We start from the raw sequence: 16,600 nt of genomic DNA, 5'->3' as shown, positions 1-16,600 counted from the left end.
TTCCAAAAATATATTTTGCAAAAATCCACCTGTTGGTGGCGCTATAACAGGCCAATTTGAAAAGGGTTGGATATATTCCTCAGCCTAGTAGGAAAGTGCGTGAAAGATTCCACATACAGTAAATTGCACGCTGTGTTCATGATTTGAGGCTTTTTGTTCAAAATGGGCCAATCCTGCAATCTTTGAAAGCCAATGTTAGCCAATTAGGATGGAATATGAAATATCGGACAGATCCGTCTTGAACACATAACTATAGAGATAGTGTGTAATGATTTGCAGGGTTTCTGGACAGAATCTGGAGGAGCAATATAAAAAAATAAGTTTTTCAAAAGTCGGCCTCCTGGTGGCGCTATAACAGGCCGTTCTGGAAAGTTTGGGGCAGAGGTTCATCGTTGGCATCATTGGCATCCAGTGAGTGTAAAACATACTCTCTCCCCATGCCTTCAGCCTGGTGGAGACAATGAAGATGATGAGGAGTTGGAACCTGTTATCAGAGAGAGAGAGAGAGAGAGAGAGAGAGAGAGAGAGACTTTTTGTGACCTTGTCAGTCACAAAAGCTTTCAAAGTGGTATGCCGCTTTTCAAAGTGGTATATACCACTTTTGGTAGAGTAGCATGCCAAAGACCACTTTTGTAGCTCGCCCTCCCTCCAAAAGAGTCTAGCAACAGAATATATTGTTGAGCTCTTGTCTCCCTATTCCTATTTGCCTATTATGAGCCTCCCTGCAGCCTGAGGTCCTCTCATAAAGGTCCCAAGATCACGCCAAGCAACTCAAAGGGTGATCGATTGAGCTCTCGTTGTGAAGCCCCTAGACTCTGGAATGCCCTACCTACGCACACCTGAGGCTATTAGAATATAGACAAGCTGATTCTATGTCGTCTTGAAATGCACTTCTAAGAACACACTGTCGGTGCACCCGCGTCGACTGTAAATCACTGTATAGATGCTGCATTATCTCTTGGATCTCTCTCGTTTGACATTCTTACAAAAGGCTTCACACTTGTGACACCCAGGCATGTTGGGTTGGGTTCACATAGGGCCAAACCTCCAAAGTTTTTATTTTCTTCTTATTATTATAGATTTTAACTAAGTAAAGTTTTGTAAAGTGTCAGTGTGAGAGATTGAGAGACGGAGGGAGGGTGCCATGCAGGGTGAAGAGTGAAAGAGTGTGAGCAGACTTCTAATTCCTGTCAGCGTGCAGCCCTCTCATCCTCCCTCACACCCCGTACCAGAATGAGTGTTTGTGTGTGTGTGTTTGTGAGTGTGTGAGTCTGTCTGCATGTCTATGCATGTGTCACACCTCTGTTATCGCCATGCATTAAACTCATGAGAAGGACGATAACATACCTTTCCTTAAATGAACACACACACAGCGTGCACACACGTGTGCGCACACACACACGCAAGTGTATACACACACGCACGCACACGCACACACACAATGCTGGAAAGCAAGCACTATTTATAGGATGTGCTTTGGTGTTACAGCACACACCAGGAGGGTGAAATTATCTGACCTCAGCACTTCTTCTGACATAAGCTTTTCAATCACACCAACACAGCTGAGAGAGAGGAAGACAATGAGGAAGAGGAAAAGCGGGTGGAATGAGAGAGAGAGAGAGAGAGAGACAGAGAGAGAGAGAGATGAACAGGGAAAGGGTGGAATAATAGGAGAAAATTAGAGAAGTGAGCGGATGGAGGAATTGGAGACAGAGGAAAGGGAGAATAAGAATGTATAGGAGAGGAAGAAACTGAAAGACGTGGTGGAGAAATGCTGGACAGAGAGAGAAGGGAGTAAGGTGTACATTATGAACACCCTGCTGTGCGTGAGTGCTCTGCGGGAGACCCAGGTTTGATTCCTGGGTGTTACACTTCCATCAAATCATCCAATTGCCATCCAAGGCATAAGAAGAAATGGCACCCTTTTCACATTGGCTTATTATAGCGCCACCAGGAGGCCACAACCTGACCTGCCCTGGTGGAAACATGTGCCCCGAGGGGCACCTTTTCTAGTTTTATTTAAACTTATTTTCTGCTCCTGTGTAGTTCCAGGGTAGCCTGGATTCCAGATGTATTTGAATCAGTCTGGATCCCAGGCTAGAAGGTGCTGAAGGTGTATCTTGGGGATAACACAATCATCCCCTTAGGTGTAGTGGTGTACGGTATAATAACCAGGCCAGCCAATGCCATTCGTTCTCTCCTACACAGGAAACATTATTTGGTTTGCTTTCCTGACATAAAGATATCGAGGGACGAGAATGGCAGCATACATACACACATCTATCTATAGAAAAAGCAGTGACCGCAACACTATGGGCAGACAGCTGGATCCTGGATCCAGTCTCGTCTCCAACATTCCCTTTGGATTTTGGGACTATGATGACTTTGACCAACAAGTCATTAATATGTATCAAAGGGGATACAGAAATGACATATTGAACCATGCAAACACTAAAGCAAAATCTTTGGGAAGGAGACGTCCGTGTTTCCAACTCTGGACAGATATACTTTACTGACAGCCGGAATGTAGACGGCACCCCGGGAGCAGTATGGGTTGGCGCCCCAGCCTGCATCCTCCATTCCTCCGTGAGGAGGAAGCCCAAAAACCTTCAATGAGGGCCATTCGAGCCGCAAGTGGAGTCTGCAGTACTACCATTGCCCAGCGGTGGAGCCTGCAGAACCAGAATCCACCACTCCTGAATGAAGTGTCTGGTGCTGGGAGTCTGGTGCAACGCACAGGTCCTGGCGGTACTCCTGGTGAGAGCAGGAGTGGACCTGGTGAGACGTATAGGAGGGGCCCGGACAGGAGGCAACCCACAGAGCCTAGTCCCTCCACATACCAGAATTGTACCTCTCAGTCCCGGCACAGTAGTTCCGGAGTGGTTCCAACGGATTTTGAGGCCCTGTCTTTCCCTAGTGGGTCTGATCGAGGGTATAGGTATTGTATCCGACAAGCAGATACCATTGCATCTTTTAAAACTCTTCTCAAAACATACTTGTTCAGAAAAGCATTCCCCCCCTAGCCCCGTTGAATGTTTGTTCACTGTATTCTGTCGGTATTTTTTATTTTTTATTTTTATCTATTACATTGTTGTTGTTTTTATATTGTATATGAATATGCTTTCCTGTGAATTTGTTGTGCAGCACTTTGTGACTTTGTCCAGAAAAGTGCTATATAAATAAAGTTATTATTATTATTATTATAGCTACTGGGACGTAAGTCGGGACTTGATCACCCCGGCTGGGTCACCCGAGTGAGGGGTATGATGGTCGAGAGACCCGAAACCCCGATGACCTTGGATCCCAGTTGCATCCAGGCGATGTATTTTCGTTCTGAGGTACAGTACACTTCTGGCTCGTGACATTAAGGACATCAGTGGTGTCAAGTAACTACAGTACATTGACCTCAAGTACCGTAACTAAGGTACTAAGGTACTTTTATTATTCGGCATCTCGGAGGGAAATATTGTACCTTTACTTTGTACTTTGGTACTTTAAGTGTATTTTGATGTCAATAGTCAATACTATTGATTTTACTTAGGTTACATTTTTAATACAGGATTTCCACGTACAGTATATATGCATTGCAGTATTGATAGTTTTTCTTAAAGGTTTTATGACATTCATTTTCATTTCTTTTTCTTTTAGGTTTTATGACCTCAATTACACCCAAAAAACCTGAACTTTGAACATTCAGTGGATTTTCTGTGGTCTGAAGTTTTCTTTGGGGTTTGGAAGCCTTTTGAGCTACAATGAAAACAGGCAAAACAGTGAAAACAGTGACATCTGCTGGCAAATCCCATTGACATACAGTATATGGGATTTGCAGGATCTTACATCACAAACTGCCGGCAAATCAGAGCACCTGTTTGAGCCAGAAAACCCCAGATCACAGAAAATCTACTGAATGTTAAAAGTTCATGTTTTTTGGGTGCAATTGAGATTAGAAAACCTAAAAAAAAATAAGAACAATTCCAAAACCTTTTTTTTAATGTCACAATCCCTTTAAGTAAAACCTACTTCTTCCATCACTGTTTGTGGACAGAAATCTGCAACTCTACTCATGTGGTGTATAGACTACAATGTGATTGTGTTTACGAGTTATTTGCCCCTGTTCCTAACTTCCCATACATTCTGACACGCTAGTTGTCATTTTTTACCATTTGCACCATAGGGACAAGCATATGTGAACATTGTGGAATGTCATGTGTGTGTATAGCATTTTGTATTTCTTGTGACAGACATTTTGTTGTCATGCTGATTGACAGTTTGTGGTCTGGTCGCTATATAATGAGTGTGTACACATATCATAGTGATCAGACCCTTATGAAGGCCGCTGGGCCGAAAAACACATTGCTTGGTCACCTACTTTGCAAAGCCATAGACCAATTAAGGCTTTTGAACTTCACTGAACGGAGTGCCTTGGAGTCTTTAAGTTCACCGCCGGATTGTCTCACTCTAGATGCCATACTAGAAAGAACTTAAAAGCCTTGACCTACAATTGTTTGGTTTTGTTTGGTTTGGTTTTGTTTCTGAGTTCCTTTTTGCTCTTGCACATAGCTACAGTTTCACACATCCAGATATGCACTAGCCTGGGTAAAACCACTCCCCCTGCTGGACAACATTTAATTCTGCCAGAAATCTGGCAGGTTTACCCAGGCTAGATAATAGATATGCACTAATGCACTACACTACTGATATCACTGACTATTCACATCACATCACCTTGGCTTGATTATTATGTAGACTGCAGAGTTTCTGTCTATTTTAGTTGAGATTCTATAACTTCAGTTACTCCTGTGTGTCCACTGTTCTCTGCCTCTTTTGTTATGATTAAGCAAAGTGACAGCAGGCACCCAGACCAGGTTTGGGAGTGGTCAGAGAATGGCCTTCCCTAATCCCTACTGGTTTCCCATTAGCCAACACTGTTGGTTTCTTTGACCCTATAGTCTCCAACTGGTAAGCAGGTAGGTTAGTTCAACACCACCTGAGGTGATGATACTACTACTAGTGTTAACTTATGTTATTGCCATAGTGCTGTTTTTCTTATTGGTGTAATGTCAGTGAGCTGAACAACAATATTACTCTCTTACTTGCATAGGGAAAACATGAATGTAGAATGTTGAACATGTGTGTCCAGCATTATCGAAATGGCTACTCTGCCATCTGCTGGTAAAAGCAGCCCACTGCAGGGCAGCAGCCCTTGGAGCGTCTGTTCCTCTGCCTGTAGACTGGGTGTAGCTGGGAAGGAATTAATCCAAAATCATTAAGATTGTGCACTTGGTGACAATTATGTTTTTGATTTTTTGATATGGTGATAGGGCATAAGGTTTTCTAAAAACCATCGCAAATGACACACATTCTAGCACTAAAAATACATATTTTTTATAGTTTATTTTAATAGTTTTTTTAATAGTTTTCATTTTCAGCCATACTAGGGAGAAAGTAGGGCCGTAATGATGTGTTTTTCTTATTTATTTTACTACTACTTTCTTTATTCCACTTTTTCTTTTCTTCCAATTTTTTGTAATTTGTTTGTTAAATGGTGCAGGATGAATTAAGTAAAGTAAAGTAAAGTAAGTAAAGAAAAAAAAAAACTTGACAAACCTTAAATACATTTTATATACATTATATATACTATATATATATATATATATATATATATATATATCGTGCTGCATGCGTTTTGCTATTTTGGATACTTCTGTGTGACTGTAGACAGTATGATCTCAAGTATGGCGTTAATTCACAAACAAAACTAAATATGGAGATAAGAGGTTTCTGCCCGACAGCAACGATAAGTGTTGTGTAAACCTTTGTGTTTCCATCTGTGAGTGAAATGCATAATATTATGCTGCTTCTCTCTGGACAGCTGCTCTTCTCTCATCCCTCCTCCTTTCATCCCACTCTAACGCCCTCCTCTCTCTCTCTCTCTCTCTCTCTCTCTCTCTCTCTCTCTCTCTCCTTGTCCAGCAGTAGATCAGATTCAGAGCACTGAGAGCAGACTGCGCTGCTCGAGACCGACTGGAGACAGGATTTATGCTTTTCTCATTAAAAACATCTGACCTCCCACGCTCACTGTGGTGGAAGTGACTGGTCGGATGTATACTTCTATGTCTGCTCCTCTCTGAGCCCACTGACTGGCTGCAGACAGACCAACTGGTCCCAGAGACCTGAGAAGCCTGGGTGTGTTGAGACTGGTATGGCTTTACTTTGCCTTTTCTTCTTATAACTGTTAGTGATGTTTGTTTTCGCCTGTGTTATTCTTGCAGTGGATTGTGGAAAATGGTAAACATAAGTTTGGTCATTTCTAATTTCCTCTTCTCTTCTCTTCTCTTCTCTTCTCTTCTCTTCTCTTCTCTTCTCTTCTCTTCTCTTCTCTTCTCTTCTCTTCTCTTCTCTTCTCCAGGAGGATGACTGCTAACATGCTGTGGTTACTACTACTCCTCTCCCCTCTTGTCTCCTCCTCTCCTCTCAACAAGGTAAGCCCAGAACGGTACATTTTACTCAATTAATATTAATGAACAATAGAATGCAGTAGGCCTATACTACATAGTAGTACTGTACATACACCATTTACTGGTGGTCAGTCATACTTCTAGACGGACAGACAGACGGACGGACAGAAATCTGCTCCATCACTAACCTGAAAACTTTGGGACCTCGATGGTTGTCAATTTCATTTATGCTTTTGTTAAACAGACATGACTGTTTATAGCTGCCTCTGCGGTAGAAGATTGTGTTGTTATAAAACTGATCATTATATTATATTATTATAATATTATTATTTTATGTTTTGATACAAATGATTTATGTAGGTATTGGCATTCCTCACTCTAGACCAATTACCCGTTTGGCCTTATAGTGAACCATTGTGAAACAGCTTTTTGTGACGAGTCATTCTGTCCGTGGAATAAATCTGTCAAAGGGAGTGACAGAGTCAAGACAAATGTCGACTTCTGACACGAGGAAGACCTGCAGTACATGCTCAATATCGCTGAGGTGAGAGGGGTCTGCATGCGCACATGCCTGCAAGCAGTCTTGTGTGTGCGTGTGTTAAGATGTAGCCTATTTCGCTCAGTCTGACAGTCTGACTTTTAATTCTTATCCATTGTGGAAGATCATTATTGAAATCTACAGGCACACACACGCACACACACGCACACACACACACACACACACACACACACACACACACACACACACACACACACACACACACACACACACACACACACAAAACATACTCACACTCACGCGCACGTACAATAGCACAGTAGCCCACATGCCTTGAGGTGTGTAGTGTACTGCAGTGTACAGTATGTGATTAAGGTTTGTTTGATTAATGGCTACAGAGGCGCCTCCGCTCTGTAATAACACAGCCTGCCCTCCCTCCAGCTGTCGACCTGCAGCATGTGAGTGTCTTCATCATACCACACTGTAAAGTCCTCAGTGTTAGAACACTGTACAAGTGGAACCAAATGGATTTGGTTTTACACGTCGCTTCAATTTAAAACTAAGGATATTTCTGTGCACAATTCTCTTTAAACACTGCTTGCGTCACAAATTATTCATCACATTTTTCAACGTTTTCCTTAAAAAAAATTATATATATATATATATAATACACCCTTAACCCTTTACGTTTGTGCGTGGGTTTTCCAAATATTGGACCCATGAAAAGTAATTTCTGACTAAATGTCTTAACCCATTCAGGCCTGACGTCAAAAAGAAAATAAATGAATGTTTAAACAAATAGCAGACCTATAAAAGTTTGTAGATCTGCTATTTTTCAATAGCTAAATTATAACATAATGTATGTAACCACCAAAAGGGGTTCCCGCTTTAACTCCATTTGATCCTCAAACTGTCGGTCAAACCATCTAACTCCAACTTCGGCGATAGTTGTTTTTTCCATCATTGATAGATTGAAACATCTCCATATTAATGGTCAAAAACCTTTGATGAGGAAGTATTGTGTTGTTAAAACATGTTTTTTTTTGTTTGTTTACTACGGAGCCTCTGAATGGCCATGCATTCAAAATATATTTTATCTTGTACGTACAAGATAATATCTCGTACGTACAAGATATTATCTCGTACGTACAAGATATTATCTCGTGCGTACAAGATATTATCTTGGCCGTACAAGATAATAATTATCTCGTACGTACAAGATAATATTTCGTACGTACAAGATAATATCTTGTACAGACGAGATATTATCTTGTACGTACAAGATACAATATATTTTGAATGCATGGCCATTTCCTGAAAAGTTTATATTTTGGACAAGATGTTATGTTAACTTGGCATCCTTCAAAAAGTCCTAGGTCTCTATTTTCATCCATGCTAAACCCCTTATCCCTAAACTACTAACAAAAATGAAATTTAAAAGTTCACAACACGTCGATGTAGATCAGCTAGTTGAACTATTCAAAAATGTTTTTCAAAATAGTAAAAAAAAAAAAGGCAAATTAATTTAGGGATAAGGGGTTTAGCATGGATGGAAATAGAGCCCCTAGAGTCATCAGGATAAAGTATTTAAATACTGCATAACAGGATACCCTTAGTTAGTAGTTTGACACTAGTAAAACTAGTGTCAAAACATCAAACCTAATATTAGTACGGGAAACACTGGCTTCCACATAGCGTGTGCGCGCCCGCGTGTGTGTGTTTGTGGGTGGGGGGGTCTCAGCTGGTCTCAACAGGTCTGGTGTGTGCCAGATGTCAGATGGAGATTCAGAGGCAGCAGATGTATCTATTGTCTGACGTGTGTGTGAGCGTGCACAAGCGTGTGAGTGTGTGTGAGACCCATAAGTATAATAGGAATGTCTGGAATGCGTTTAAACCTCTGTTTAGGTGGAAGTGTGTTTCACCTATAGTAAACTGACCGTGTGTGTGTGTTAGTGAGAATTAGTTTTATGTTATATGTCTATTTTGCTTAAATAAATATTACTTTAATTCCGTAACCGGAAGCAGACAAGAGGTTGATCTTTAACATTTAACATTTATGAGAACTAGAAAGATTAAGTAACCTGTGAGTTAGAACCAGATTTATGATGGTTTAAACGGCCAGACATTTGGGAGTTTAGGGTCAGAGCTCCTCTCCTCAACACCTGCGGCTATTATACTACTGGCCAGATGACGCACATGCGCACACACACACACACACACACGCACACACACTGGAGCGTGTGTGTATGTTGTTGTCATGCTAAATGGTGTGTGGACTCTCTGAATTGAAGATCAAAGGTCACCATCTGCAGTCTGGAACAAACACACTCTTTCACTCTCTCTCGTGCACACACACACACACACACACACACACACACACACACACACACACACACACACACATGGAAATGTTAATAAATAGATCAAAAGAAAAATTTGAGATGTATACTAGCTTTCGAAGATTGCCAGTTAGACGTGAAGGTGAATAAGGTGTTAGTTCAGTTTCATCTTGAAAGAAAATGAACGGAAATCTGTCTCTGTCTCTGTCTCTGTCTCTGTCTCTCTCTCTCTCTCTCTCTCTCTCTCTCTCTCTCTCGCTGTGTGTGTGTGTGTGTGTGTGTGTGTGTGTGTGTGTGTGTGTGTGTGTGTGTGTGTGTGTGTGTGTGTGTGTGTGTGTGTGTGTGTGTGTGTGTGTGTGCACATGCACGCAAGCAGGACCATTCGGTGTGTGATAAGACATTCTGTGGAGCAGGCAGAGAGTGTGTATCGACCGACAAAGGACAACCAGTCTGTCACTGTGTACAGGTAATAGTAATCTCCATTTTTAAGATTGCATGGTGCTCTTTCTGTATGAATGAAGGTGTGCCAAAGGCCCCTAATTGTAGATTAAAAAGAATGCCATTAAATGGGGGGTCCGTAGCCTAATGCATGTCCAACTGGTGGTGCTTGAACTGAAAATGGTTGAGAATCACTGCTAGAACCGTAATAAAACTCTTCTCTAATCTCTATCCCTGGCACATCTTTTCAAATGGGGGTCCGCAGGCTAATAAATGTCGATTTAGGGGACCTTTACATGAAAAAGTTTGGGAACCACTGTTGTAGACGACTGTCAATGCTTATTGCTTGCACATTGGCATTAGTTTGTTTATATGTGAGTATAACATTAGTTTGTTTATATGTGAGTATAACATTAGTTTGTTTATATGTGAGTATAACATTAGTTTGTTTATATGTGAGTATAACATTAGTTTGTTTATATGTGAGTATAACATTAGTTTGTTTATATGAGTATAACAGTAGTTTGTTTATATGTGAGTATAACATTAGTTTGTTTATATGTGAGTATAACATTAGTTTGTTTATATGTGAGTATAACAGTAGTTTGTTTATATGTGAGTATAACATTAGTTTGTTTATATGTGAGTATAACATTAGTTTGTTTATATGTGAGTATAACATTAGTTTGTTTATATGTGAGTATAACATTAGTTTGTTTATATGTGAGTATAACATTAGTTTGTTTATATGTGAGTATAACATTAGTTTGTTTATATGTGAGTATAACATTAGTTTTCTGTCTCTGTGGTTCTCCAGCAGTGTGAGGCATCGGAGCACTGGGTGTGTGGAAGTAACGGTAGATCCTACAGGAACCACTGTGAGCTGCATCGAGAGGCTTGTGTCACTCAGACCAAGATACACGTGGCACACAGAGGAAAGTGTCTAGGTACGCACGCACGCACGCACACACGCACGTAATAATAATACTGTACACACTACACACACACATGTTAACATGAGTGTAAACATGTTACACTCATGTTTACACATCTGCTATTTTGGGAATTTTGGCTGCTCAACAACACCGCTGGCCAGGCTCCTTCAGTTGCATATTCTGCCCCCTCAGTTTTAGTTTCATGTACACTGTTTTATACTATATAAAAACCATCACCATTTTGAACTGCCCCCTCGGTAATTTCATTATGGAGCCGAGCCTGCTACTGGCTGGCTGCAGTTAGTTATATTTCTCAGTGTGAATGGCCCTTTAGGCTGCTCAACAGTGCCAGTGCAGGTCACCTAGTGGGATTACAGCTGTTTGTACTCATACACAGACAGACATGCATACATACAGACACACGGCCAGCGGTTAGGCTGCAGGCCCCACTCAAAATGTTTGCTTCTGGGGGTCTCTGCAAAGTATTTGGAGATGGAGGTCGGCGGCCAAACACATATAATTTTGGGGGTCCTTACTATGAAATTGTTTGAGCACCAGTGGTATAGCAACATACGTTTACTTTTTCAGAAAACTGTTAGGATTTCTTAAGTGATTTGTAAATTAGAATTGGCCTCAGGTCTTAATGGGTTAATGTGTCTGGAGTATAACAGTTGTGACTGTTGTGTGTTTCTATTTCCAGAAGAGAAGAAAAGGACAGATGTCAACCCTAGTAAGTTTACAGCTCATTATTTAATACACAGGTTTGGTATAATATCAGTTATCAATTATAACACATTATATACTGTGGAGCAGCGGTTTCCTGTTCTCACACCTTTTAGCTTGGGACCCACAAGAGAAATGTCTCTGTCTCTCCGGGACCCACAAGAGAAATGTCTCTGTATCTCTGTGTGCGGGGACGGACGGACAGACAGACACACATAGTTGGTAGTTGGAGTGGCTAGCACCACTCAAAAATGTAAGGGATATTCACTCATGACCCACTGTAGTAGAGGACTGATGGCTTGTTGTGATGCAAAACGAGCTTTTCAAAGTGTCTGTCTCCGTGAACATAGTTGTGTGTTTCCTGTCTGATCGTGATTGGCTGAGGAAAAGAGTGATCCACTGGATTCAGGAAGAAGCGGAACCGTCCAGCCTGTCCTCAAACGGGTCCTCAGTCCGTGACCTTTTACACACTTACTTCCAGGTCAGAGCAGTGTGGCTGTCTTGCATCCGGGCCTGGCCTACTTGTGTATTAGTTATACTGTAGCTACTGTATAGTGTTGAACAACTGTGATGTGAAGAATTCACAATTCACTTATAATTATGTGAGTAATATGGGATTATGGACGATCAATTGCCTATTTATTAGAATCTACAGCACCATAGAATTACAGTGTGTGTGTGTGTGTGTGTGTGTGTGTGTGTGTGTGTGTGTGTGTGTGTGTGTGTGTGTGTGTGTGTGTGTGTGTGTGTGTGTGTGTGTGTGTGTGTGTGTGTGTGTGTGTGTGCTGCCCTGTGTCCGACATGTCAGCTTTGCTTTGCTGTCCATGCACGTTGTAACTGGCTGCTCTCCCATTGTCAAACTGCACTGGCAGTGTTTATGTCCTTTGTACAGTAACAAGGTATTCCTGTACTTCTCATCATGTGGACATAAATAAACATTTAAAATGTGTGTGTGTGTGTGTGTGTGTGTGTGTGTGTGTGTGTGTGTGTGTGTGTGTGTGTGTGTGTGTGTGTGTTTGTGTGTTTGTGTGTTTGTGTTTGTGTTTGACAGGTCTATGATAATGGAGATTCCAAGCTTGATTCGACAGAGTTTCTGCGATTCCTAGAACACAATGACACCGCCCTCAACCTCACACACTCTCACAGTATGGAGAATAGTCGGCTAGTGAGGTATATACACTGACACACACACACACACACACACACACACACACACACACACACACACACACACACACACACACACACACACACACACACAGGCCTACAAATACACATGACGCAGTGATGTCTTTTTATGTCAACATGTGGAGGATCCTATTTGTTACTCTACTTCTCTCTCTCTCTCTCTAGGTCTCTGTGTGTAGATGCTTTGATAGAGCTATCAGATGAGAATGCTGACTGGAAGCTGAGTCTAGCTGAGTTCATCAACTGTCTGACGCCCACCTACCAACCACCTGAGAGACGTAATAGTACAAATTTATCTTTAATGAATCTGTAAATCAATCCACCAGTATAAGACGACCCTGAGGGCGAGGTCGCGTGCACGCATCTGCCTGGGTGACGGCAGACTGCTGGGCGAGCGCTGGCGCTTTGGCATGAGCGGTCAGATCAACATAATGGAATGCCAGAACAGGTCAGCTCCATATATGGAGATGTGAGGGTAGCGGCGGGAGGGAGAGCGAGTGCATTTTCCGGCAGCGGCATCAGTCCGACACTCTACCCCAAACCCTAACCTAACCGCAAGTGCGACACAACGCATGTCGGACCAACACACTGCCGCGGAAGCGAGCGGCAGTCGAGTGTCATAATCCCCCCCAGCTTCCCCGGCAGATGCCGCCCCTTCTCTCGGCTGTTAACAGTTTCCGTGCTTTGAATGGATTACTCCAGGTTATTGTCGCTGCCATATCGGACATACGCGCCTTTTGTTTTATGTGTTTAATCCGCCGTAATGTAAACAAAAAAAAGAAAATCCGTCATCGCCGCGGAGAAAGAGAGAAGATGCATCTGTTTTGAGATGAAACCGGAAATCGTCACATGCTGTGGGCTGCTAGGGCTTCTGGGAAATTGAGGCCAATGTAAACGAATGGGGTTCAACGCCTCATGGAGGAGGGTCCTGTGCTGCGTCTTCCGGGTGTACCAAGATGGCGGGTGGTGTGGTCGTTCATAACAAACGAGGGAAGCTTTTTTCGCTCGATTTTCGCGGATTAAAAGCCCAAATAATTCAGCGTATGCTCTAAAGGTAATACAACAATCTCGGCAGTGAAGGGGGGTTGATTAAAAGTCTGATAAATCGTTTTCCGCAGTCAAACTGTTAACCGGCAGTTGCGGCGTGGAGCGGCGGCCACGAGACGGATCGGCAGTGGAGTGACATAATTCCCCGGCAGATGCGGCTGTTACCGGTAGTTGCGAACGGACTGACACTGCCACGGTACGGAGCTGTCATAATCCACCACCTGCTCCGGCAGCTGCCGGGCCCTCTCCCCGGCAGCGCCGTGTCTCATTGCCGCTGCCGGAGAATGCACTCGCTGCTTCTGGGCAGCGGGGGCAGTGTCTTGAGTGTACAGGGTTTGATGAGGGCTGGCCATATATGGAGCGTGTCTTGAGTGTACAGGGTTTGAGGAGGTCAGATCAACATATGGAATGTCGGAACAGGTCAGCTCCATATATGGAGATCTAAGGGTGGCAGCACGGGCAGTGTCTTGACTCAGTGTACAGGGTTTGATCAGTTCAACATAGCTCCATATATAGAGATCTAAGGGTATGTCTTGAGTGTACAGGGTATGATGAGGTCAGATCAACATATGGAATTAATTATGTATTGGCCATATATGGAGCGTGTCACGAGGTGTGACCGACAGGTTTTGCAGGTTTTCATAATAAACTGCGACCTACAGTCACAATCAAATCAATGAAGCAATGCAAAACATTTATATTCTGTTCAGAAGGCCAAAAACGAATGCTCATTACTTTTTATGACCATGACCATTTTTTTAGTGGTGCAACTACTCCTACAACCAGCAATGTCTGTGTACCTGTGTGTAGTCATGAGCACGAGTGGTGTGGGCATGTGTGAAATCGGAACGACACGAGTATGTGACTTATTAATACCAGTAGGGGGCGCCAGAAACAGAGAGAGGGGTATGCTGTGCCTGCTGCCTGCTAATGAGAGAGAGAGAGAGAGAGAGAGAGAGAGAGGAGGGGGGGGGGGGGGGGGGAGGGGAGTTGCACCACTCGGTTCACACAGGTGTGATTTTTATATTCACGTTGCGTATTCCAGCAGGCCTTAATTTCTTACCTAATTATCTGTGTAAATGTATTCATCTTGCTGTGCTTTGTGTGTGTGTGTGTGTGTGTGTGTGTGTGTGTGTGTGTGTGTGTGTGTGTGTGTGTGTGTGTAGAATGTGCTCTAGAGGACGAGGTGTTTGAGGATGGCTCTGAAACTCAGATGGAGTGTAACAGGTGTGTGTGTGCCTGTGGCAGCTGGGTGTGCACAGCTCTGACCTGTGATGGTGAGTACCGTAGAAACACCAGCATTGGAAGTTAAGTAATGCGTTACTTTAACTCCACTACTTTTGCAGTAACAAGTACTGTATCTAATTTAATTTTACAATTCAATGATGCAGTTTACAATGACTGAAATATAACTAATGACCTGTTAAGCAATAGCTAGCAATAACTACAAAAGGTAGTGAGGAGGAAGCCCGACAAACCCAACAAACCCAGCCCTGGCAAAGTTGTTCTGGAGTAGTTCCAACGGATTGTGTGGCCCTGGTTTTGCCCTAGGGGGACTGATTGAGGGTAGCTACTGGGACATAAATCGGGACTTGATCACCCCGGCTGGGTGAGGGTTATGATGTTCGAGAGACCCGAAACCCTGATGACCTTGGGATACATCATACATCACTGAGGATACGTCCCAGGTGCATCCATGCGATGTTTTTTGTCATAGAAAGATCCAATCCTGCGAATTTGAGAGTGTGGTTGCCTATCTCTATAGGAACATTGTTCAATTAGAAGAGTTGAGTTGGGTATGTCACCTTATCCAATCAGTTGAGGGCAAAGTGCATCAAATGCCTTGGGAAGCGTTCTGAATCGCTGGCCAATCGGAGGGGAGAATAGAGAGTTATTGCACGATTTCACACTTTTAAACAATGCAAATGTTTTCAACGATGATTCTATAGCTGCTTTATCCACAACACTTCACGATGCACGCCTGAGCAACTGCCGTCCGCCTGTTACTAAATGACACATTTTCTGTAGATTGTCCAACAAACACAAGCATGCACGTATGTACGCACGGTAATGCATGTACGCGCGCACACAATGAACTTGATCTTGTGTTTCAGGGGAACAAATAGAGGTGGAAGAGAACCCAGGAGGAGAGGACGAAGAGATGACAGAAGAGGAATGGAGCAGGAGAGTAGCGGAACTTAATGCTTTACAGGTTAGACACACAGTTATTATTCTGCAAGGCTTTTCTGTGACATTTCTGTCTTCTGTCATATAGGCTACCGTACATTACTGGCATGTACAGTTTCCTGTAATCTCTACTCTGTTGTGCAAACGCCCTGAACACTGTCTGTTTCTCTAGGGCTAGGAGACACCCGCCATGGGGACAACAAGGCTATGCCCACTGAATTCACTCTGGCCTGCTTCAAGGCTTAGAACTCTGCCCTCCTCGACTTAAAGTTTTATATTTCTGTGTTTCAAATGATGAAGCCACTAAGCCTTATCCAGTGTTATAACCAGGATGAACTTTTGGGCATTTAGTTTTAGTTTTTTGTACTTTTTATACGGCCACGTTTTCTGTTTTGAGCATAACACCAGCACTTGGCTGAAGATTCAATTGGTATTAATTATATTACTAAATGTATGCACTTATGGTATACTGTAACACACTTTGGATGAAAGTATTCACTGATGGCACATGGTATGAACTGTTATTAATATATGTATAGCCTATGTATACATAGGTTACTATAATTATTAACACAAGGATGATAATAATAATTTAACTGTATTAGACTCAAGTGTAAAATAAAAGATTCCCAGACATCTTTGACTTTCACTCTTGCATTTTCCTACTGTAACTATTTTATTCTTTCTGAATTACATTTCTTCATGCACATAATTTCAATAAAATGGCAATTCAGTTTGAACAAGGGAAATTAATCCTGATCCTGATATGTTCTTCGATCCATTATA

At 42.5% G+C, this 16,600-nt stretch overlaps 1 protein-coding gene across 3 annotated transcripts; it reads left to right on the top strand.

Moving 5' to 3' along the window:
* Positions 1 to 6,046: 6,046 nt before the first annotated feature.
* Positions 6,047 to 16,432, top strand: LOC310865381 (follistatin-related protein 1-like). Of its 3 annotated transcripts, none has more exons than XM_083774473.1 (11): positions 6,047 to 6,186; positions 6,410 to 6,482; positions 9,670 to 9,762; positions 10,552 to 10,681; positions 11,370 to 11,399; positions 11,743 to 11,873; positions 12,444 to 12,562; positions 12,746 to 12,858; positions 14,794 to 14,904; positions 15,742 to 15,839; positions 15,987 to 16,432. In XM_083774473.1, the coding sequence occupies exons 2-11, from the start codon at positions 6,414 to 6,416 to the stop codon at positions 15,990 to 15,992; spliced, it is 900 nt and encodes a 299-aa protein (XP_083630599.1). In that variant the 5' UTR covers positions 6,047 to 6,186; positions 6,410 to 6,413; the 3' UTR covers positions 15,993 to 16,432. The 3 variants fall into 3 exon arrangements, with proteins under 3 accessions (XP_083630599.1, XP_083630600.1, XP_083630598.1); XM_083774474.1 differs by having other exon boundaries at positions 6,047 to 6,200; positions 9,673 to 9,762; XM_083774472.1 differs by having other exon boundaries at positions 6,047 to 6,200.
* Positions 16,433 to 16,600: the final 168 nt, after the last annotated feature.

The sequence above is a fragment of the Protomyctophum parallelum genome (assembly GCF_964188405.1).
Source record: "Protomyctophum parallelum genome assembly, chromosome: 10".
Lineage (NCBI taxonomy): Eukaryota > Metazoa > Chordata > Actinopteri > Myctophiformes > Myctophidae > Protomyctophum > Protomyctophum parallelum.
The sequence above is the reverse complement of the archived record's forward strand: the minus strand, read 5'-3'. Positions and strand labels throughout refer to the sequence as shown.